We start from the raw sequence: 22,190 nt of genomic DNA, 5'->3' as shown, positions 1-22,190 counted from the left end.
TACTATATGTCTATCTATTTAGCTATCTATTTATCTATCTAATTATCCATCTATCTATCTATCAATTTATCTACCTATATCTCTGTCTATCTACGTACTTTCCGGCTTATCTATTCATCTATCTGTGTCCTATTTTCCAAACTATCTGTGTACCTACCTATATATAGCGTGCCTAACCTCCTTCGCGTGTTGCAGGGAAGACCAAGGTGGCGGGAGTAGGGTCAGCTGCCTCTGCTGCGCTGCTCGCCGTGGCTGCCTTCATGTGCCCCCTACTGGTCATGATGCACCTGTCCTCCACCAAGGTGCTCGTCAAGTTTCGCCACGCCACCCTAGCCAAGGTGGTCTGCATCGGGGCGTCAGGTAAATGGACACTGCAAATTTGAGGTGTTACTGTTTTGTTTGTGTTGTTGTAGCGCTTCATGTGTTGTTTTGAGTTGTCTGTTTTTGTGTTTCTACTTTGTGTTGTCTGTTGTTGTTGTTCTACTTTCTTTCATATCTTCACCAAATCTTTCATCTTCTACTTTCTACCACTTCCTTCATCCCCACTGTCTATCCCCCCTCCCCCTAATTAACTAACTGTTTTTTTTTTTTTTCAAAAGGTTGGGAGGTTTTCATGGATGTTTTTCGTATCTATGACTATTTTTAAATGTTACAGAGATTTTTTTTTCATTCATTTACCTATTCTATTTTATCTATATGTATGTTTTGTTTTTTTTTCTAAAGATGTTATATAATACTTATTAATCCGTTTCATATTCATTCTGTTTACTATTTGGTGATTTTATACAGCTTCAGAAACCTATTTGGTGGATTGAAATAATGAAAACTGTGGCCATTAACCATCTGACCTCCATAGACCCTTCCTAATGTCAATAAAGTGGTCTAATCATACACGAATCATGAGGTAAAAATGTGTCCCATTATTGAAGAGCTTAAATTATCACTGGAATCGTAAAAACATTCCTGAAACCTTCAATAACATCCACAAGAAACTGAGAACATACATGATAGATAAGGGGGGGAAGCTGCAAGAAGCTAGCGAACCTACACGTGGCCATTACCTGCAGAAAACACACCTCCTCATATTCACCTGTCATCCTTAATCCATAAATCTGTCTGGACCTTTTAAAACTCCCTAATGACTCGGCGCTATAACAACATTATTCTCTATTGTTTGGTAAATGCTACGAAGGTAACGCGCTGATACGTGTAAGAATATTGCATCCTCTTCCTCTTCCTTTTTCTCCTCCTCCTCCTCCTCCTCCTCCTCCTCCTCCTCCTCCTCCTCTTCTTCTCTTCTTCTTCTTCTTCTTCTTCTTCTTCTTCTTCTTCTTCTTCTTCTTCTTCTTCTTCTTCTTCTTCTTCTTCTTCTTCTTCTTCTGCTTCCTCCTCCTCCTCCACCTCCTCTTCTCATTTGTTCCAGTTCATCTTTTATATTTGTGTTCTTCCTTGACCTAATTCTCTTCCGAATCCTTGTTTTTATTTCATTCTTCTTCCACTACTACCTCCTCCTCCTCCTCCTCCTCCTCCTCCTCCTCCTCCTCCTCCTATTGATTGTGTTACACCCACCAGGAAAAACACGCTGGTTTGTATAACATTAGGAGTTTTTCACAGACAGACAGACGTGATGACCTTCGCTTCCTTAAAACTCAAGATACCCCTTCCTTCACTTCTGTTTTACCCGACCCTGTCCAGTTTATAGATCAAGTTTGTGTTCATTTTTCTTATTTCTCGGTTCTCGTTAATAAGAAAACGTTTGACTCTTAGTATTTTTTTTTCCAAGGTTGTCAATTAAGCTTCATTAGTCGATGTGCTAAAAGAAATGTGTATTTATATAAAGCTTTTAGTCACCAGCTCTTTAAGACGCCACTACCAACAGCCTCAGCCAATCACAGTCGCCAGAAAATCCTTGAAAGAAATTCGGTCAGCCAATCAGAGCGAACGAATAGTAATATAATAGTAGAAAGTGATCAAATGAGCATATATCATTCGTTCTGACACTCGCTGACTTGTGCCTTTGAAAATTATGATCCAGAATGACGAAAAAATATATAATAAATAAATAGATAAATAAATTATATGAATATAGTAAAATAAAGTTAAATAAGTAATATAATGAATAGTGTAACTACAAATAGAAGCTACATGTAGAGAGACAACTGCCTTATCAAATCAGCATCTATAGTCTGTCGGGCTGTATGCTTCTATCGGAGTGGTAATGGCAGTGAAATGTAATAAGAATACCTACATTGATGAAATTAAACAGAGTACCTTTCAATAAAAACAAGGAAAGAGTGAACCACAACTAGAGAAAATATCAAGAGTCATTGAGCACTTAAAAAAAAAAAAAAAAGATTATGTAAATAGCAACTATAGTAATCGAGACAATATTGAAAAGAAAATGAAAGTAATCCAGTCAGCTAAACCAGGCAATCCCACGAGGTGATCGCTAAATAATGATATAAATACCTAAAAAATATATAATAATAATAAATAAATGAAAATGAATAAATAAATACTAAATGTGAAAATAATGATAACGAACATTGAACAGGGTGGCAACATGTAATAATGATACACATACCTGAAAACTAAATAAATGAATAAGTAAATAAAGTAAATCAATGTGAAAATAAAAGTAACGAGTAAGAAAATTGAACAGAGTGGCAACATGTACTAAAAAGAAAGTAAAGTGCGAGTCATGGTTTATGGGGCAGAGGATAACCAAACCTTGAGGTGCTTAATGGAACAATCACGTCACCTGATACACTAAAAAAAGAAAAAAAAACTTGTAAATAAAAAAAAAAGTACAATAATGATAAAAAGAGAAATTGTATACATAAATTTAAATACGTCGCCATATGAATTAATAATGAAAAAAAACTACCCGTTATTATAAAAAAAACTTAATGTATAATAATAGTAAAATAATAATAATAATAATAATAATAATAATAATAATAATAATGATAATAATAATGATAATAAAAGTATAATAATAGAAGAAAAATAACAGAATATACGTCACTACCAAATGTTATAACCAAAAGAACAATAACATGGAAAATAAATATATCAACAAGAGAGAAAGAAAGAAATCCCTGATCACTGCGTATATAAGGGGAAAGAAATGACCAGGGGTATTTCAAAACCACCCAAAAACATCATAAGCAAGAGAGAGAATAAACATAACAACAAGAAAAAGAACAATAAACTTTAATCATCGCGTATATAGGAAAGAAAAATAACCAGAAACTTTCAAAACCACCAAAAAATATCGTAAACAGGAGAGAAAATAAATAAAAGAACGAGAGGAGATAAAAAAACATATCCACTGCGTATATAGGAAAAAAAACTACCAGAAACTTTTAAAACTACCCAAAAATATCGTAAACAAGAGAAAAAAAATGAATATAACAAGAGAGAGAACAATAAACACTAATCACTGCGTATATAGAAAAAAAAAAAAAAAAGATGAACAGGGACATTTAAACCACACAAATATATCGTAAACAGGGGAAAAAAAATTATAACAGCAGGGTACGTGAACAAGAGAAAAAAAATAAATAAAACAAGAGATAGAACAATAAACACTAATCACTGCGTATATACGAATAAAGAAAAGAAGAAAACGAAAAAAAGATGACTATGGAACTTTTAAAACCACTCGAAAGCAACGTAAACAGTAGAGAAGATAAATAAAACAAGAGATAGAACAATAAACACTGCGTATATACGAATAAAAAGAAGAAAAAAATAGAGATGACCATGGAATTTTCAAACCACTCAAAAGGCACCGTAAAGGAACAAAAGAGACGTTAACCTTCATAGTGAACTTGCTCATTGTGGCCTTGTTTTTATCTCTCCTTATTGTTGGGATGAAACAATATGAGGTTATGCATTCAGGTGTGTGTGTGTGTGTGTGTGTGTGTGTGTCCTTGGGTTGGTCGCTATTGTCACTAATCAGTCTGCGCATAACGAAGAAAATGAGGAAATTAGTGTCCGTTGTATAGAGGTTACGATTACGGTTATTTGTTTACTTGTTATAGTTTTCTTTATTTATCCACCTTTCCATTTATTTACTCTTTTTTTTTTCTTTCTGTTATCAGGTTCGTTTATCTCTTCAATTCTTTTCTATATCATTCTTTCGTTTTCTTTGTCTTTTATCCTTTCGCTTATTCATTTTTTTTTCATATTCTCATTCATTTTTCTATTTATCTATTTGTATTTCTTTATTATTCTTTATTTATTTGTTATTTACTTATCATGGTTTCTTTATTTATTCACCTGTCCATTTATTTACTCTTTTTTTTCTGTTATTAGGTTTGTTTATCTGTTCAATTCTTTCTAGCATATTTTTTTTTCGTTTCCTTCTTGTCTTTATCCTTTCATTTATTCATTTTTCATATTCTCATTCATTTTTCTATTTATTTTAGTTCTGTTTTGGTGATTCTCGTGCTAAAATCTGTTGTCGTTCCAGAAATCGATCAGCTAATTAAAAGTAATCAATCATTAAACCCATTTTCTTTTCAGGGATTTACTTTTGTCCATTTTCTTCAAGTTTGGTCCATAGTAAAAATAATTTCGGAAAACTATTAATCAATAAACTGTGTGTGTGTGTGTGTGTGTGTGTGTGTGTGTGTGTGTGTGTGTGTGTGTGTGTGTGTGTGTGTGTGTGTGTGTGTCCACTGCCCTGGTTTCCCGTCCAGCCAGACTATAGTGTTATAGGTCACGAGATTTAGGCTGAAAATAATTGGACTAGAAATAGCTCGGCTGAAAATACCTAGTGAGGGTCAGATGTAATAAGCTTTCTCTCTCTCTCTCTCTCTCTCTCTCTCTCTCTCTCTCTCTCTCTCTCTCTCTCTCTCTCTCTCTCTCTCTCTATATATATATATATATATATATATATATATATATATATATATATATATATATATATATATATATATATATATATATATATATATATATATATATATATATATATATATATATATATATATATATATATATATATATATATATATATATATATATCTATCTATCTATCTATCTATCTATCTATCTATTTTTCTATCTATCTATCTATTTATTTATCTATCTATCTATCTATTCAATCGTTTAGTTTACAGCAGGGATACAAACAAACAAGGAAGCGTGACTGTTGTTGTCGTGTGTTAACGTGACTCCTCCGTCTTTCAGTTCTGTGTTCGCTGGTGAGTCTGCTATTCTTCGTGATCGAGGTGTTCATCTCCAAGTCAGGCATCAGCTACGGCCTTGTGGTCACGCTCAGCTGGGCCTTCTACCTGCAGGTACGGACTCCACTCGTACAGGACCTGCCATGGATCATTTCCTCTCTCACTTACTCTACTTTCCTCTTTCTTGGGTTGGGAAGGACTCGCACTGTGAGTCAGTTATTTCAATGACTTATTCAACTCAGTTGGTTAATGAGTTATTGAGTTGATCTCACTCACACCCTTGCCTCCTGTGCTCACCTGTTCTTCATCCCCAGGTGATCAGCGTGCTAGTGGGCGTCGTGGCGGGCGTGGGCGCAGGGATCGAGTTTGGCTGGTCCAGGAAGCTTGGCGGGGACCCTACAGTGTATGGGCGTGACCCTGAGGGCACGGCCGCCACCACCATCTCCAACCCAAGCTTTAGGGACTCGAGGAACGGCCACGCCAAGGGCGGAGCTCACCGCTCGTCGGGACGCGTGCATCGCAACGCTAACGGCGTGGCGATGACACACTTCAGCGGCCAGCCCTACATGATCACCGCCAACGGTACCAACGGTCACGCGGGGCGCCCCAACGGCATGAAGGTGGCCTTCGATCCCAACAGGACGCCCCTCAGGTCGTCCCTGAGGAAGCCCAAGCCGGCGCCCCCAGAGGACGCCCCGGACTCCTCCCTTGGCATACAAAACTTGGCCTTCACGCAGTCCAGTCCCGTCGCCAAGAAGAAGGTCCGCATCCACACGCAGTCCACGTCAGTGTAGCGCTGCCCATCGTGACCCGCAGTCATCCTGGGGATGTTCTTGTTCACTTAGAGCAGTGTCTGGCCACCTCGGGGCTTTTGTGGTCAGCTAATGACTCGCCCTGCCAGCTAGGAACGTTACTGGCCAGCTGGTGATGTCTTTCAGCCAAATGGAGTCTGTGTAGCTAGCTTGTGACTCTCGGTGCCAGCTCGAGTGTGTTGGCCAGTTGTGACTTGAGTGCGTTGTGGAGAACTGTACTCGTGGGGCTCTCCGCCGCGTCCCTTCACTTGATGCCAAAGTGCCAGTGAGCGTTCAGCGTCAGCGCCACCTGTGTGTGTGTGTGCGTGTGTGTGTGTGTGTGCATGTACTAGTTTCATGCCTCGTTGTGTCACTCAAGGGCACTTCAGCAATGCGCCTGGTGATGTTGGGAGGTGGTGTCAAGCGAGAAGAGACAATAATAAACACGAATTAAGTGATGTGAGTGGACGAATATACCTGAAAGACACTCAGGTACACACGCACGTACGTACATCCACACGCACACGCAGGAACAATCAGACGAGAGAGAAATGGAGAGAAATAAGTGAACTGTTGGGACGTGTGCATGAGCGACTTCCTTACGTTTTCTTCCTTTTATACCCGTTTTCTTTCCTTATTTTGTTATGTGGTACTAGTAAGCGATCCGTCCGTACCGCAGCACACACCCGGTTGGCAAGCCTGCGTGACCCCTGTACTGGTAGCCCTGTCTGGAGGTCAAGGCTGAGTTGAGAAATCTGTATATTTATCTCCATATCTTTATCTAGTTGTTATATACTCCATTTTCTTCTTGACCCTTTTTTATGGGGGTACTTTTTGAATTCTTGTTTTGTACCTTTTCTTTTCCTTTTTTTTCTCCTTCACGTGTGCCAAGGTAATCTGTATGTAAAGGACGGCCACGGGGGTCTGAGCGGCCCCAGGGAGCACCCATGTACTACCCCCTCCCTGTGGTATTACCCTGAGAAAGTGATGGATTAGGATGGAAACTGAATCACTGTACACACACACACACACACACACACACACACACACACACACACACACACACACACACACACACACCAGAAATAGCCCGGTGCTGCGTTTAGTGTATATATGTTACAAAAGAATCAAACACACACACACACACACACACACACACACACACACACACACACAAGGCGGTCTGGTCCCGTGTCGCTGAGATCAAAACATGTATGGTGGAGTGAACTAAGCTTTAAAAACAACGACAGTCTGGCAGTGTATGCAAAAGTTAGTGTTTAATTAATGTTAGTGTGAGAAAACATTATACAGAATCACACTCGTCTCTCTCTCTCTCTCTCTCTCTCTCTCTCTCTCTCTCTCTCTCTCTCTCTCTCTCTCTCTCTCTCTCTCTCGTTCTTTTTCTTTTTGGGTAGTAAAATCGTACGTTTCTTTTTTCTTCTGTGTGTGTTTTTTATTTTCATGTTTTTACTCACTATTCTCCATAAATCCTTTTCATTCAGTCTTTTCCTTATCACAAAAAAGTTATATACGTCGCTAATGTTTTTGTTAAGATTTAATTTACCAGACCAAACTTAACCTGACCATTATAATTACCATGAATAATCTTGTAACTCAGTCCAGAAAAATCATTACACATCTATTTCTTGCATTAGTACCGTCACCATTATCATTTTCTTTTAGCTAACAAGCTCTAATTTCATCTAACCTAACCATCACGTATGATCTAATTAACTATCTAGAAAACATACATTTACTTCTTACCTATGGCATTATCATCACTACTATCCTCCTTACCTTCTTTGATCTAGCAATTCAGAACATAACTCTCTAACAAAAAAGGATTAATTTGTAACAGTAATGATAAAAGAAATAACGAAGCATAGGATTTTACTCGTCACGGACAAAGTAACCATTTCGTTCAGGCAGATTGAGAGGAGAGTGATTCTGTGCAGTTTGCGTATTCAGCCATTGCTTTTCTTCAGGGTTTGTCAGATGTCGCCCCTGACTTGCAGAGGACGTTAACACATGACCTCACCTTTATTTTTAGTGTTACCTTCACCCCTCTGACTGTTTGTGGTGGCACGGCACTTGTTACCACATCTAAACAACCAGGAATGACTTTATCTGGCTACATTCAAACTTTAGCCACTGGGACCCTTGAAGCACTCGACCACTAATGCTGCCACGGGTGTCTCCAAATTGTAATCTAAACTTAATCTTTAACTCGTGACACTTCAGGAGAAACAATAAGAGCTAGAAAGACGACTAAAGGCTTTATAATGTCTAAACTTTGCTATCACTCTTGTTACCAGTGATGTCTTTACAAATTAGATCAACGAGAAGCTGTAACAAACGAATAATGATCTGAATTTACATCGGATCATTTCATTAAGCTCGAATAGAAGTCAAATTGTACTCCAGCTTTTACCAAACCGTTTTATTAAGCTTTGAATAATACTCTTACCTCTTCCCGATCATTTGATTAAGCACAGATAGAGAATACAGCTAAAATTGAGATGCTGCAATAGACAAATGATGCCCTTAGCTTCGCCTGGCCGTTCTATCAAAGCTGAGGTGAGAGCCGCGAGCAGTCAGAGGGTTGACGCCACAGGTGCCCGCCATAGGTGTGTGTGGATGCACCGTCGACTGTCGTTCTTTCCACAGGCAGAATCTTCCATTTGTAACTCATTCCGTCCACTTGTTGTGAATTATAGGAAGGGAAACACTTCGCGGTCCATTTTTTGGGGGGAAACACACACAAGTTGTAATAATATTGTACTACGTTCGTATTCGTTTGGTGTTGTGTTTGACTGAGGCAATACTACTTAGTAACATCACGTATGTATGTATGGCAGTGTATTTGGGTCGTTATAATTACGTATACATTTATCTATATTTTTTTCTCTCATTTTTTATACATACATATATATTATCTGTCCTCATTTGTTTTTGCGTGCGAGTGTCCTGCAGGAGAGCGAGGAGTGCGCTGCCTGGGCCATTGCAGCGCAGGTCCCCGCGTGCGCTCAGCAAAATAACAACCTTTCACATCCCATTGTCACCAGTAAGGCTTGTCAACTGAACTCATGGAAATCAGCAGGCCCGTATTTTGAAGCGCTTTATTATCTCATTTAAGTTTATTTTCAAAGGTTTTAGATGTTTGATTAGGTTCCCATGAGAGTTTTTCTTATTTTCGAATTCCCGTTAAATTTTCACCGAGTCACTTAGCACCATTGAAAGTCGTAACTCACACTAGGACCAGTTTCAAGTAGTTACGGTGTTTTGAGAATGTAGATCTTGTAAATGAATGTATATGAAGTGCTTATTCCTCTGCCAACTATGAACGGAAAGGAAAAAGTTTAATTGACTATCTAATCCTGTAGCTTCTCCAATCAAATGAACACTTGTGAAGCTTCATAAAAGTCAATAAGTCACTCAATAGTTTCGAATCTCACACCAAGGGACTATGATTATTATTTTGCTGAGTGTCAACAGTTGCCTTCTCCTCCGTCTTCACGTAGTCAGCAATAGATCATCAGTAGGAAAGTTACAAGCAGTCCATTTCCATACATATTTTCAGTATTTCCAATCAGCAGTTAAGGTTTCGAGCACACGATTCGAAAGCCGTCCCGAATCACATCTCAGAGCAGTTTGTAGTTACATTTCCATAATTTGACTGACATGAGGCGGAAGAGGAGGCAACATTACATTGAAGTTTTATAAGAATATTCTAATAAATTGCCATAGGTTAAGGCAGAGACCCTTGTTGATATAACGAAGACTGTGACCCCGCTGGAAACAATAAAAGTGTGGCCTCAGTGACTCTTGGCTTTCTTCTTCCTATTCGAAACAATCCCGAGAAACGATTCGCGCGGATAACCTTCCATTTGCCTCTCAGTTCCTTCCATCTTAAGAGAGTGGAGATGTGAATTTATAAAGAATTTAAAGTGGGCGGGAACGAGGAAGCAATGCAAAGAAAGTGAAGATCCAAGTGATAATCCAAAACCCAAAGGTGGAAGGAAAAAAATAAGAAAAGGAGGACATTCTGACATCGCCATCTTTTCTGTTCCTGCCGGGGATGATGAATGGCGGTGTTGTGGCAGCTTCCTCCACAAGGCTCTGACCAGCATTACTGAGGGGCGACAGGAGAGATTACAAACCCAGGTCTCGTATACAGTGTGTCTGTCATGTGGTGTAGGAAGCAAGTGACCCCGGTAGAGATTCCAAGCAGGGCATCAGGGAGAGGGTGGCATGAGTAACGAGAAGGGTGTCACAAGGGATCACAGTGGTATAGTCATTAGCTGTCCTGGTAAATTTGCAGTTTCAACCAATATACCCTATCTTATATTTTTCCCCCCTATATCTAACAAGCTTGAGGACCTTCTGGGAAAGCGGGGTTTTAACCTAACCTAACCTAACCCCATTTTCCGATAGGGTAAAATAGGGTCAGAAATGCTCGTAGAAGTGTGATCTAGACCGTGAGAATGTGTATAGTTACGTGTGGTGTATTGGTTGAGACTGCAATCATACCGCTGTCCTGTACCTTACTGCATGGCGTGCTCTCAGGGGTCTGTGCTATGAGTCTCAGAGTGAATGGATGCATCTGTGTTTGAGCAGTGACCTGACGCTATAGCTATACTCTCTTCACCAATGTATAGAGACACCAGCTCCTCCCTCACTGCGATGTTTGGCCGGTTCGATTCTTTCCCCTTTGCAGTGTCCTGAGGTGTGGCATTGACTTTGACGTTGTTTTATTAGTTCGATAAACACTGTGGGACATTTCTACTATAGTTATGGCAGTGTAGACATGGTGATCAAACCTGTGCCCGTCAGGTGTCAACAGTGGTAGTTTAAGCGCATAATTCCTTCTCCACCCTCACTCGCACCTTCCTTGTGAATATTTTTAGATGCGAGAGACAAGGCCAAAGTAATGAAGACAAACGTTACAATTTGGCGTGCAATCTGCCCCTTGTGTTTCCCTGTCTTTGTGTCTTTGTTTTGTCCCTCGGAAACAAAGTGTTCTGTTGGATATGCTTAGGTCGTGTTTGTTTGTTTGTTTGTTTGTGTGTGTGTGTGTGTGTGTGTGTGTGTGTGTGTGTGTGTGTGTGTGTGTGTGTGTGTGTGTGTGAAGAAACAGACAGATAAACAAATAGAAACCGGGGAAGAAATATATGTATAAAAATTCAAGGGATTTATCCCGTGTATCCCCCTTCCCTCCCTCACACACACACACACACACAGCTGCTAGATACGGACATACCTGAACGCATCTGTTACAAAAAAATTCCAACGCAGTAATGCCCGTGAACACCTGCCCTTCCTTGTTAACTTCAACACCTGCAGCAACAACAACGATGGTAATAACAGTAATAACAATAATGATAATGATAACTGTCAATAATTATAATGAAGATAATAACAATGTAAAGTGAAAACTATAATTTGACCCAAGATTAAGCAAAGCAATCCTAAATGAATGAATAGACTTAGTAACTACAAGGACAAATGAAGGAATGAATGAATAAACTAGTAGAAATAATAGTTAATAATGAAAATAGACAACAGGATGATTTTCTACACGATGCACAGAAAACACCGATGAATGGATGGAAATCGCAGCTAGATTGGTAGATGAACGAATGAATGAAGACAATTGCGAAAGTGTTAGGTAAAAGTTATAGAGAGAAGAGTCTCAGCCTTCACCCTCTTCTTTGTAACCACACCCCGGCAATTTACACACGCCTATATTCGCAATCCTCATGTCTGAAACGAACTGTATAAAAAAATAAATAAATAAATAGAAAATAATAAATCAATGAATAAATGAATAAATAGATAAATAGATAAATAATAATAATAATAATAATAATAATAATAATAATAATAATAATAATGATAAATAAATAAATAAATCGATAAATGGTAATAGATAATGATAATTAGTAGTATTTTGAAAGTTTATACCTAAGACACTATAAATTACAACAAAAACTCTATTAAAGTGAATGGAAAAACGAAATAAAAAAAATGTATATAAATGAATAAAGTAAGTGTGTGTGTGTGTGTGTGTGTGTGTGTGTGTGTGTGTGTGTGTGTGTGTGTGTGTGTGTGTGTGTGTGTGTGTGTGTGTGTGTGTGTGTGTGTGTGTGTGTGTGTGTGTGTGTGTGTGTGTGAGTATGAGTGTGAACGTGTCGTAATAACTTGAGCAATAGCGCCCTGTTTTCACATTGCGGTCACTCAATCCTAAGTTCCCGCCATAACAACCAATTCATTACTATAACACACGTATACACATTATTCTAAGGGCAAATACGTACTTGCATACATATATACTTGTACACACACACTCTCTCTCTCTCTCTCTCTCTCTCTCTCTCTCTCTCTCTCTCTCTCTCTCTCTCTCTCTCTCTCTCTCTCTCTTAACCTGTACATTCAGAAAGGTGTGGGTGAATTGACACTTCATTAACTAGAATCCTTTAGGTTGAAACGCCGCTTTAGCTAAAAATAATTGTAGGAAGGCTGGTTCATCAGGTCAGGAGCCGTCTGCACCTACAGTAGTTTTCCATTATGTAACTCAGATTCTCTCCCCATATAGCACGAGTCGGAAATGTAGTTTCTCTCTCTCTCTCTCTCTCTCTCTCTCTCTCTCTCTTGAGGTGAGTATAATCTATATGTGTTCATACGTTACTTGAACGATTTGTGATTTTTCTTTATTCATTTGTTTTACCTCTCAACTTAGCTTTATTATTAGTTTGGATGCAGGTGTAAAATGACATATAGGTACATCTTATTTCTCTACTATTTCATTCACTCATTGCCTATATTGCTTCCAAAACCTTCATCTTTACATATTATTTAGCCTAACAGATACTTAAACTTTTTTTGTGTACCTTATTACGGCATGAGTAGCAACCAATGAACGTACTCTTGCTAGCAGCCTAAGTGACGAAGGTTTCTGTGGTAACTAGTAGCGAGTGAGTGATCATGTAAGGACTTCGTGGTGTGCTTGGCTACGACCCCTGGGTGTCCTTCGTCTGCCCCTTACGACAAGGTCATACAATCCTGTGTCCTCTTCCTTCTCTTCTAACATGTATCTCTTTCTAGCGCTTAAATGTTGCTTCTCATACTTATTTCCTTTATTTTTTTTTTTTTCATTCTAACGTTTTTTTTTTTATAGTTCCATGCTTTTCCTTTGCGTATATCTATTGCATATTTCTTTTCTTATCTCTTTCTATCTCTCAGGTTCTTATCTTGTTCTTTATTGTCTTTACTTTTTCTTTTGTTAATTTTTTTGTTGTCTGATTGTGCATTCCGTGTATGTATTGGTTATTTCTCTTCTACTTCTTGTAACATCTATATATCTTTTTTCAATGGTTTAGGTATTCTTTCTGTTTCTTGTTTTTTTTCTATTTTTCTCTCATTTTTTTCTTTTGGTTCTATGATTTTCTTTCGTATATTTTCTTTACTTTCTTTATTTGATTAACACATTGTTCACCCTTGAAGTAGCCTCGAGATAAGACCTCTTTTTCAGCTCTCACTATCTAGATTGTGTTTAACCTTCCTTTCACTTTCCTTGAATGATGTGCGTTCTATTGAATTCACCCTTGGTCTTCTGCGCTTTTCTTTTTTATCTTCTTTCACAAACAACTCTGCAACTGTTTCCTGTACAGCACTGCATTCTTTCCTCTCATTACTTTCTATAACTTTGCTACTGTTTATATTATCTTGGCTATTTTTAGTCTTCCTTTCACTTTCTTTAAACTTTGTCTTTTCTTGCTTCATGTTTTCCTTGGCTATTTTTTTCTTCCTACCTGGTGAACAGACGTCATTCTTCATAACTTTTTGTTCCGTCGGTCTTCACTGAAACTGTCTATACTTGCTTGTGTTTTAGTTACAGAATGATTCATCAATATTGTATAGCATTATCTGTTGCAACAATATCTACTAAAACCCAAACCTACTTAACCCTGAAGTGACAGCAGTGCTCATATAGATAAGACCATCAAGGACAGAGACTTTCATATTTATACAAAGCCGCAATGGTAGAATGCAACAAAGCCCTTAACAGCAGTCTACATAACTCACCATCAACCTTCTTTCATATCTAATTACATTACAGCACCTAGGAACCAGAATTTCCCACAATGCCGGGATTTCACATAGATTCGGGCAAGTCTAATATTAGTTCGTCCTCGAGAATCAGCTGACGGCGGTCTGGGTGTCACGTGGTGTATTTTGCGGCCCTGTCATTGGGGATAATGGGACACATGGACGCCCTTATTCCTAGCCATTTGCGAGGCCTGGAGACACTGGTGTGGGTGTGTTAGTTGCTGGGTAATTGGTGGCGTGGGCAGGGAGAGAATAAGTGAGTGAGTTATACAGAGGGAGGCACAAGGAGGACCTGTTGTGGCTGGTGACTTGTGTGTTCTGTGTTGCTAGGAGCCTTCAGTCCTTCCCTTACCCTGTTGGTGATCTCCGTCCTGCTCTGCTCTCCACACTTCTCTCCTCTCATCGCCGTGGTTGTAAGTGTGACCTATTGTGTTGATATTGCAGTGTGTTCACTAAATAATTGATGGTTGTGTATGTGGATGTCTGACAGTATGAGATATGGTGTTCTGAGTGAGGAAACTTGATTCATCTCCGGTGCTGAGATATATTAAGACCAGGATTTACACCTAGATTAGTTTATATTGCATCTGTTGTTTCTTGGCATTATCGTGTTCATAACTGGTGTGTGCGTGACGAGGTGTGTGGTGGCGTGTAATCTGTCGTGTGTGATGCAAGTTTGACATTGAAAAGTCATGTAACCCTGCTGGGCATGTGGCGTGACGGAACCAGCCTCTGTGCACTGGTGAAACAGGGCTAGTGAGCACCTTCCGAGGACAATTTGGTCATGTTCATCTGTCTTGAATGCTTTGTTGGTAAAGATTCACCAAGTCTTTACCCTCAGCTTTATTACATGGCTTTACTTTTATGTACTGCCTGAAAAAAAAAATGCTTCATGGTTTGGCTCACAGTCTGATTTGGCAGGTGGCATGCAAGAGTCATTGAGTAGTAGTATAAATAGCCAGTTAAAATTTTATCATTAATGTCTCATTACATTCTGTGTCCTGCCCTCCCAGCCCCAGTAAACATGGGGGCTGAGGGGAAATGGAGTGTTTGAGTAGGAAGTGCAAAATGAAAAAAAAAATTAGTGAAATTATATTTTTTGGGGGGCTGGGTGAGCCCACTGAAATATAGGTTGTCAAACCAAACCTAACCTAACCTAACATGAAGGCTATGACCCCATTGAGCTCCCTGACTTAACTTAGCCTCACCAGGATGCAAGATGTGTGTACTATTAATTCACCCAGTGCCATTGTTGAAGTATACACAAAGATAGATTTGTAAAGTGCAAAAATGTCCCAAAATAATCAGTGATATGCCAAATACTCACAGAATTACAAAGAACTTGATGCAGTAGTTTGACACTAGTGGATATATTTTACCTTCTAAATTTCAACAGGAGCAAGATGTCAACCAACAATACAATACTACGGCTGGCCACCTACATGTGTCCAGGGATGCCTGTGGAGTATTACGAGTTCCTGGCAGAGTACTTGGAGCATGAGCTTGGCATCCACACCGAGCTGCTGTACAGTTCACGCATCAAAGGACCGAACATCACTCGGGGAGACCAGGACCGTGTTGACCTGGGTGAGTTTGGGATTCAGTTTATCTTGCTTTTGTCAAAGTAATGGATGCTTCTTTCAGGTCAGCCTAGTAAGGAAGAAAATATAAAGCTTTATTTATTGTTTTTATGCACTTATTTCTTCATGTGCTTTCTAGATGAGTGGCTGTCACGCTGGTCTGTACAGTGAGATGTTAAAGACACGCTACGGACTGGAAGGTTGACTCAAAGTACTCACTACCATAACATGATTTGCCAATGCCGTGCTGTATATATGGCATTTTGTCCATCCTTCGTGCCATGGTGTTGTTGAGCAAGATTAATTCCTTTTATATTGGTGTTGAGCATTCATTCATTCATTCTGTATCTAAGTTTGCCTCATGAGATGGTCTGGTAATGATGAATGCCTTGGGTCTGGTTTGCCGTCATGAGGTTTATGCTCGCCCCATTTTCAGCTCTTGCTCACTGGCAGAGGGACATGAGCCATCCACTTTACTAAATAAATCTTCCTGAACTGATAAGAGTCAGGTGAGATTTGATCTTGCATTTACCCCAACCCTTTTTTTCCCCTTTACTTAGCGCTTGTACTATCTGTCCATTCCTTCCCCAGTCTTCAGCTTCCTTCATCTCTCTCTCTCTCTCTCTCTCTCTCTCTCTCTCTCTCTCTCTCTCTCTCTCTCTCTCTCTCTCTCTCTCTCTCTCTCTCTCATCCAAAAAAGTAGCTTTGCCTTTGCTTGAATGTTTAGAAGTAGTGCTTATCGCAATCCTCTTTTCAGTTTTTCTTCCGTTTGATTTTCCTCCAGAACTTGAGACATTTTTTTCCATCAGCTAATACTTATTTTTATTTCAGTTGATAAGTATTTTTTCCCCCTGGTGTAGTTATTGTTTGTTTTTGCATGTGCATCTTTTTTGTGTAGAAGCTGGCAAAGGTTGTTTTGGCTTTACTTAAGTCTTTATTTTGAGTAACTTGGATTATATGATTTTAGTTTTCTTGATATATTAATGCTGGTATTTTCAGTTCTATACCTAACTACAATATCTGGTATCACCCTCTTGTCATGCCGCAATGAAACTTGTTTGATACGCATACTATGGCATCAATTTTAAGTACGTACCTACTGGAGTGACCTATTACCTATACATATATACAGTATAATTCTAAAATGTCGATATACAGTATATGAGTATGTATATTTTTGTATGTACAGTATGTCTTTTATAGAGAACCAGTTATTATGTTTGTAGCACTTTCACTAAACCTGCCACTCTCTCCTCCAGCCACAGTACACCCATGAGGCGTATGAGGAAGGCATCCAGCTAATCACTATTCTATGTAATTTATATTATTGTCTATCATTTTATTGCCTTCCAGATAAAGATTAGTGACACATTATTATAATTTATTCCCACTTCTGTCATCCCTATCCAGAATGCCTCAACAACATTATTATCAAATTTATCTCTCCCCCTCTCTTCCTCTTCCTGACTCCAGAATGCCTCAGCAGTGCTGGTAGACTAGTTTAGTGTCTTCCAAAACTTCAATTTATTTTTATGAGAAACCACTTAAGCAGCTTGTTTTTTCTCACTTTATCCTTTTAGAAATTGCACAACTGTTCACCATTAAGGATGCTTCCACTTTTGTTTTGTAGTACTTCTATCAATTTAGTGTTTGTATCTCCCATTGTTATGAACTAAAGTTTCACTTTTGTGATAAGTAAATAATACACAATTTTTAATGTTTCATTTTGTAATGTAACTTTTATAAGGTCTTTTAATCATTGCAGCACATGAAATGACAAAGATGGTTTGAAGTTACTATTTTTATTAAAGATTTAAATCGTGTTTAATGGAAGGATGTAAAGTTTCACCTCAAGGTTGATGAAGACTGCATGGGCTGAGTGATCATGCAACTCCTCATCTCTCAATCCTCATTGCTGTGTTGTGTGTTGCAGCGTTCGTGTCCACAGTGGCCTACCTGGAGGAGTACAGGTCCAGCAGCTGTCCCTTCAAGTTGATGCCTGTAGGGGCAGTGACGCTGCATCCCACCAAGGGCAGCCTGCTGGGATACTACTCAGACATTGTGGTGCATCGGGATGTGAAGTGAGTGTGTGTGTGTGTGTGTGTGTGTGTGTGTGTGTGTGTGTGTATTTACCTAGTTGTATTGTACAGGGTTCGAGCAGGGCTCATAGTGTCCTGTCTCCACATCTCCATTTATCTAGTGTTTCTTTAAAGTTATGCACACTATGTGCTGCAACAATTTCCTTATCCAATGCATTCCATTTTTCCACCGTTCTGTGTGGAAAACTGTATTTTCCAACATCCTTCACACACTGCCTCATCCTGATCTTCTATTCATGTCCTCTTGTCCTTCCATCTCCTTCCGCCAACAGCACCAGGTCTTCTTTGTCTATTTTTTCAATATCATTTACTATCTAATACATTGTTGTTAGGTCCCCACGTTCTTTTCTATCCTGTAAGGTTGGCAGTCCTATATCCTTCAGTCGTTCTTCATATGTGAGGTCCTTTAATTCCGGCACCATCTTTGTATCCTTTCCAGTTTTCTTATATCTTTTTTAGAGCTTGGAGACCATGTCACTGCTGCATATTCCAGCCTGGGGCTGTGTGTGTGTGTGTGTGTGTGTGTGTGTGTGTGTGTGTGTGTGTGTGTGTGTGTGTGTGTGTGCATTTACCTAGTTGTGTATTACAGGGTTCAGGCAGGGCTCATAGTGAATTGATATTTTGAGTAACTTGGATAGTATGCATTTAATTTTCGTGATATATTAATATAGTTTTTTTGTTTTATTCCTAACTACAGTACTTGGTATTACCCTCTTATCACATATATATTTACCTAGTTATATATTACTTACAAGGTTTTAGCAGGGCTCATAGTGACTTGTCTCCATATCTGCTTTTATTCAACTTTTCCTTAAATTTGTACACACTTTCTGCTGCTACAATCTCTTCACTCAATCCATTCCAGATGTCTACCGTCCTTTGTGGAAAACTAAAGTTTTTAATGTTCTTTAAACACTGACTTCATGAACTTGGGAGTGTTATTTGTCGATATCCATCTATACAGTTTACTAAGTTATACATCGTTATTAGATCTCTTTCCTGTCTATCCTTCAAAGATGATAGTTCCATTTCCTTCATTCTTTATTTATAGGGAAGATCCTTTATTTCTGGCACCATTCTTGTAGTACCCTTTTGGATTCTTTCTAGTTCCCTGATGTCCTTCTAGCTGTATGGTGACCACACCACTGCTGCATTTTCTAGTCTAGATCTTATCATAGTGGTTATAAGTGTGTGTGTGTGTGTGTGTGTGTGTGTGTGTGTGTGTGTGTGTGTGTGTAGGACCTGAACTATTTACACTCATAAGGTCTTATCTCCATAGCTATATTAATCCAGCTTTCTTTAAGTTGGTATGAACTTACCTTTGTCATCATATCCTTTTAGCTTCAAAAGAAATACTATTAATTTGTCATTTTTTGAGAAAGGTGATATTATTAAGTATCAGACTGAGATCCTACTGTTCTTATGACCAAACCACATGTTACACTGATGTCTTCCCTGGGTGGTTATTGTGTCTGCAGGGATAGAGTGAAGGAGTTTTATGACATCCGAGGCTGCAAGTTTGTCCACGCAAGAGAGAACTCCTTGGCCAGCAACAGACTGGTCCTGCGCATGCTGAAGCAGATGGGGGAGGATGCCTCATTCTTCTCTGATATACAAGGTCTTGCTTTAAAGTCTCTGCATGGGGATTGGCAATGAAGTGGGTTTTTTTTCAATTTTATGTTGCTCTTGGCCAGTTTTCCCTATTACATAAAAAAAAGAAGTGTTTCTTTATGGCTGAAATGATAGTGGCAGAAGATTTTACTTCAATATTTCACTTTGTAGTTATTCATAGGTTTACATATTCACAGTGCTGGATTTACTGCTTTAATTTATTTTACTACTCTTAGTTTTCAGTTTTAGGTTCACCCAGTAACAGTAACACTGCACAATGTCAGCCTCTTCACTAAGCATCTTTATACCAACAAGTCCAAATGATACAAAGCCGTGGTACAGTGGAACCATGCGTGCTTTGGGATTCGAGGGGTCTCCAAGCGCACGGGTTCGAATCCTGTCCACGGTCCAAGTCTAGGTTGGGCTTTCTCACTCGGGGTAACGGTTTCCTAGCGGGTGGGCTTTGAGATAGGGGGTACCCAAAAAGTATCCCCTTTAGCCCAGAAATTCCCGTGAAAAGCCCACATGGTATAAAAAAAAAAAAGCATCTTCCACCACCAAAAATTGTTTAAGAACACTCATTATTTTTTATCATAACACTGTGGAGGCCAATTGTGTTGAATTTTATCTTGATCTTTTGGTTCCACAGCCTCTGGAGACCACATGAGTTCAATTGAGATGGTGGTGTCAAAGAAAGCTGAGGTAGCAGTGGTGGATTCCCTGTCCCTGTCCAATTACCTGACCCGCCACTACTACCAAGAGCCAGAGCTACATCTGCAGGTGTCTTGGGGTCCTCTGCCACCCCACCCCATCATCTTCAATACTAAACTGCCAGGTGAGCTGTTTCTGGCACTCTACGAATATAAGCTATCTTTGTGCAGGTGTATATGGTAGTTAGTGTCTTGCATTGAGCTGGGTTACAAGAATCGTCATTGTATTTCTAGCTTAGTGTTAAAGGGGACTGAAAGGAATGAAGTGAAGAGACAGGGAACCTCTTATCTGTATTTTTATTTGTCATACTCCCAGCTACCATTATTTAATGGGGCAATAGCAGTGTGGTGATGCTTCTCTGAAACTGATTATCAATTTCAATCACAGCATCAGTTTTTTATTTTTTTTTTGGGGGGGTGGGGGCAGGGTGGCTATAGCACCTGTAGGCATACTTGAAGAGTATGTATGGAAAGGGCTATTCAGCTTCTGCCCATTAGTGTCACAGGCAATCTTATTTATAATGGTACCCATATCAAGGCCCATATCACCCAAGCGCATCTTTGGTGTAGCCACCTAAAACCTAGGTATCATGGTGACGTGTGTAACTTTAAACCACTCGACAAATGGCAAAGTTTCAAGGCATTATGTGATGGGATTCAAACCTACATGTGGACATCTGCCCAATCCCACGCTCATCACCTCATCCAATATGCCACTGCCACCCTGAGTTATTTACTAAATACAGCTATAAAATTTTCTTGTGATCATTATCGCACATTGCTTCTTGTGAGTTCTTGTCTGACCAACCAAATGACGAGATACTAGATGATCATTCACAGCTGAAGAACTGATTAAAGACTGATGGCATTCAGTTGATTTTGCCATTATTGTTGAAAAATAAAGTTAATATACTACTAGTTTATATTATAGATTGTAACAGAATATTTTTACTGGGATTAATATTGGATGCATGTTGCAGCTGAGTTGGTGAAGAGAATAGAGGAGTCCTTGCTGAGTCTGCAGAAGAAGCCTAGCTGGAAGGAGAGGCTTGAACGCTTCAGTATTACGGGTTTCCACAAGACATCTTTTGACAATTATCTTGAGGCAATAGACATTCTAGAAGCTACTCAGTCACTTAGCTTTGGGATTACATATTATTAATGCCTTCTTTTAGTAGTTCAGACCTTTGTTGAGTTTGACCTATCAATTCGTAATGTTTATTCCAATTAACATTTCATTGACTTGAGATTCTTCATTGTGGTATTTTCATTGTAAATATACTGCACCTATATTATTTTTCTTCCAAGGTGGTTGCCAGGTAGAATTGTTGTTGTTGTTGTTGTGTGATGCCTGGATGCTTGTGATGTGTGTTAAATGGATAGGGAGACAGATGATATGAATGGATTGATTGATTAAGACGAAGCAACAACAGAGTCCATATGATGTTCACAGCTGAGAAGTAGATGGAATTTGTTTGATCTCCCTCACATGTTGACAACATAAGACAGAGTTGCTCTTTGAATCTTTTTTTAAATTTTTTTTTTATTTATTTATTTTTTAAACACTTCACTATTCAATCTGTAGTTCATTACAACTCGTGTAATCTTTTCTTACATGAAAATTATTTGGGGTGTCCTTGAGTTGGATGAGTGTTCTCCAGCATATTACTTTTATGATTAACTAGAATGTAATGGCATTCAGGACTATGTTGTTGCTATGTTTGGTACACATCAATCCCTTGTGGTGATATGTAATTGTAAGAGTAGCCGGGATGGTTGGCATGTGAATAATTCCAAGAAATCTGTGTAGAATTTAAGTTTTGTAATGTTGAGTATGGTAGAAGGTAAGGACTGATGTTTTTGTATGAGTGGCAGTCCCTCAGGACCTGTAAATAAGAGAATGGTGTGTGTGTGTGTGTGTGTGTGTGTGTGTGTGTGTGTGTGTGTGTGTGTGTGTGTGTGTGTGTGTGTGTGTGTGTGTGTGTGTAATTCACTGTTTGATCTGCTGCAGTCTCTGACGAGACAGCCAGACGTTACCCTACGGAACGAGCTCAGAGCTCATTGTTTCCGATCTTCGGATAGGCCTGAGACC

The 22,190-nt window shown here is 39.0% G+C and overlaps 2 protein-coding genes across 9 annotated transcripts in view; both read left to right on the top strand.

Annotated features, from left to right (window-relative positions):
* LOC123508910 overlaps window positions 1-9,811 on the top strand; it is a 57,887-nt gene extending 48,076 nt beyond the window's left edge. For all 7 annotated transcript variants that reach the window (XM_045262927.1, XM_045262926.1, XM_045262928.1 and 4 more), the window contains exons 4-6: window positions 196-360; window positions 5,203-5,312; window positions 5,513-9,811. In XM_045262927.1, coding sequence (XP_045118862.1) covers window positions 196-360; window positions 5,203-5,312; window positions 5,513-5,992 — 755 coding nt within the window. In that variant the 3' untranslated portion in view covers window positions 5,993-9,811. The remainder of the gene's footprint in view (window positions 1-195; window positions 361-5,202; window positions 5,313-5,512) is intronic.
* Window positions 9,812-9,959: 148 nt separating this feature from the next.
* LOC123508911 lies at window positions 9,960-22,087 on the top strand. 2 transcript variants are annotated; one of them, XM_045262933.1, is made up of 6 exons: window positions 9,960-10,153; window positions 15,495-15,685; window positions 17,612-17,759; window positions 19,256-19,395; window positions 20,038-20,223; window positions 21,079-22,087. In XM_045262933.1, exons 2-6 carry the CDS (start codon window positions 15,502-15,504, stop codon window positions 21,258-21,260), a joined length of 840 nt encoding a protein of 279 aa, XP_045118868.1. In that variant the 5' UTR covers window positions 9,960-10,153; window positions 15,495-15,501; the 3' UTR covers window positions 21,261-22,087. The 2 variants fall into 2 exon arrangements, with proteins under 2 accessions (XP_045118868.1, XP_045118867.1); XM_045262932.1 differs by lacking the exon at window positions 9,960-10,153 and adding an exon at window positions 14,194-14,511.
* Window positions 22,088-22,190: the final 103 nt, after the last annotated feature.

Source organism: Portunus trituberculatus, chromosome 25, assembly GCF_017591435.1.
Source record: "Portunus trituberculatus isolate SZX2019 chromosome 25, ASM1759143v1, whole genome shotgun sequence".
Taxonomy (NCBI): domain Eukaryota; kingdom Metazoa; phylum Arthropoda; class Malacostraca; order Decapoda; family Portunidae; genus Portunus; species Portunus trituberculatus.
Note: the sequence above shows the minus strand (reverse complement) of the source record. Positions and strands in the feature narration are given on the sequence as shown.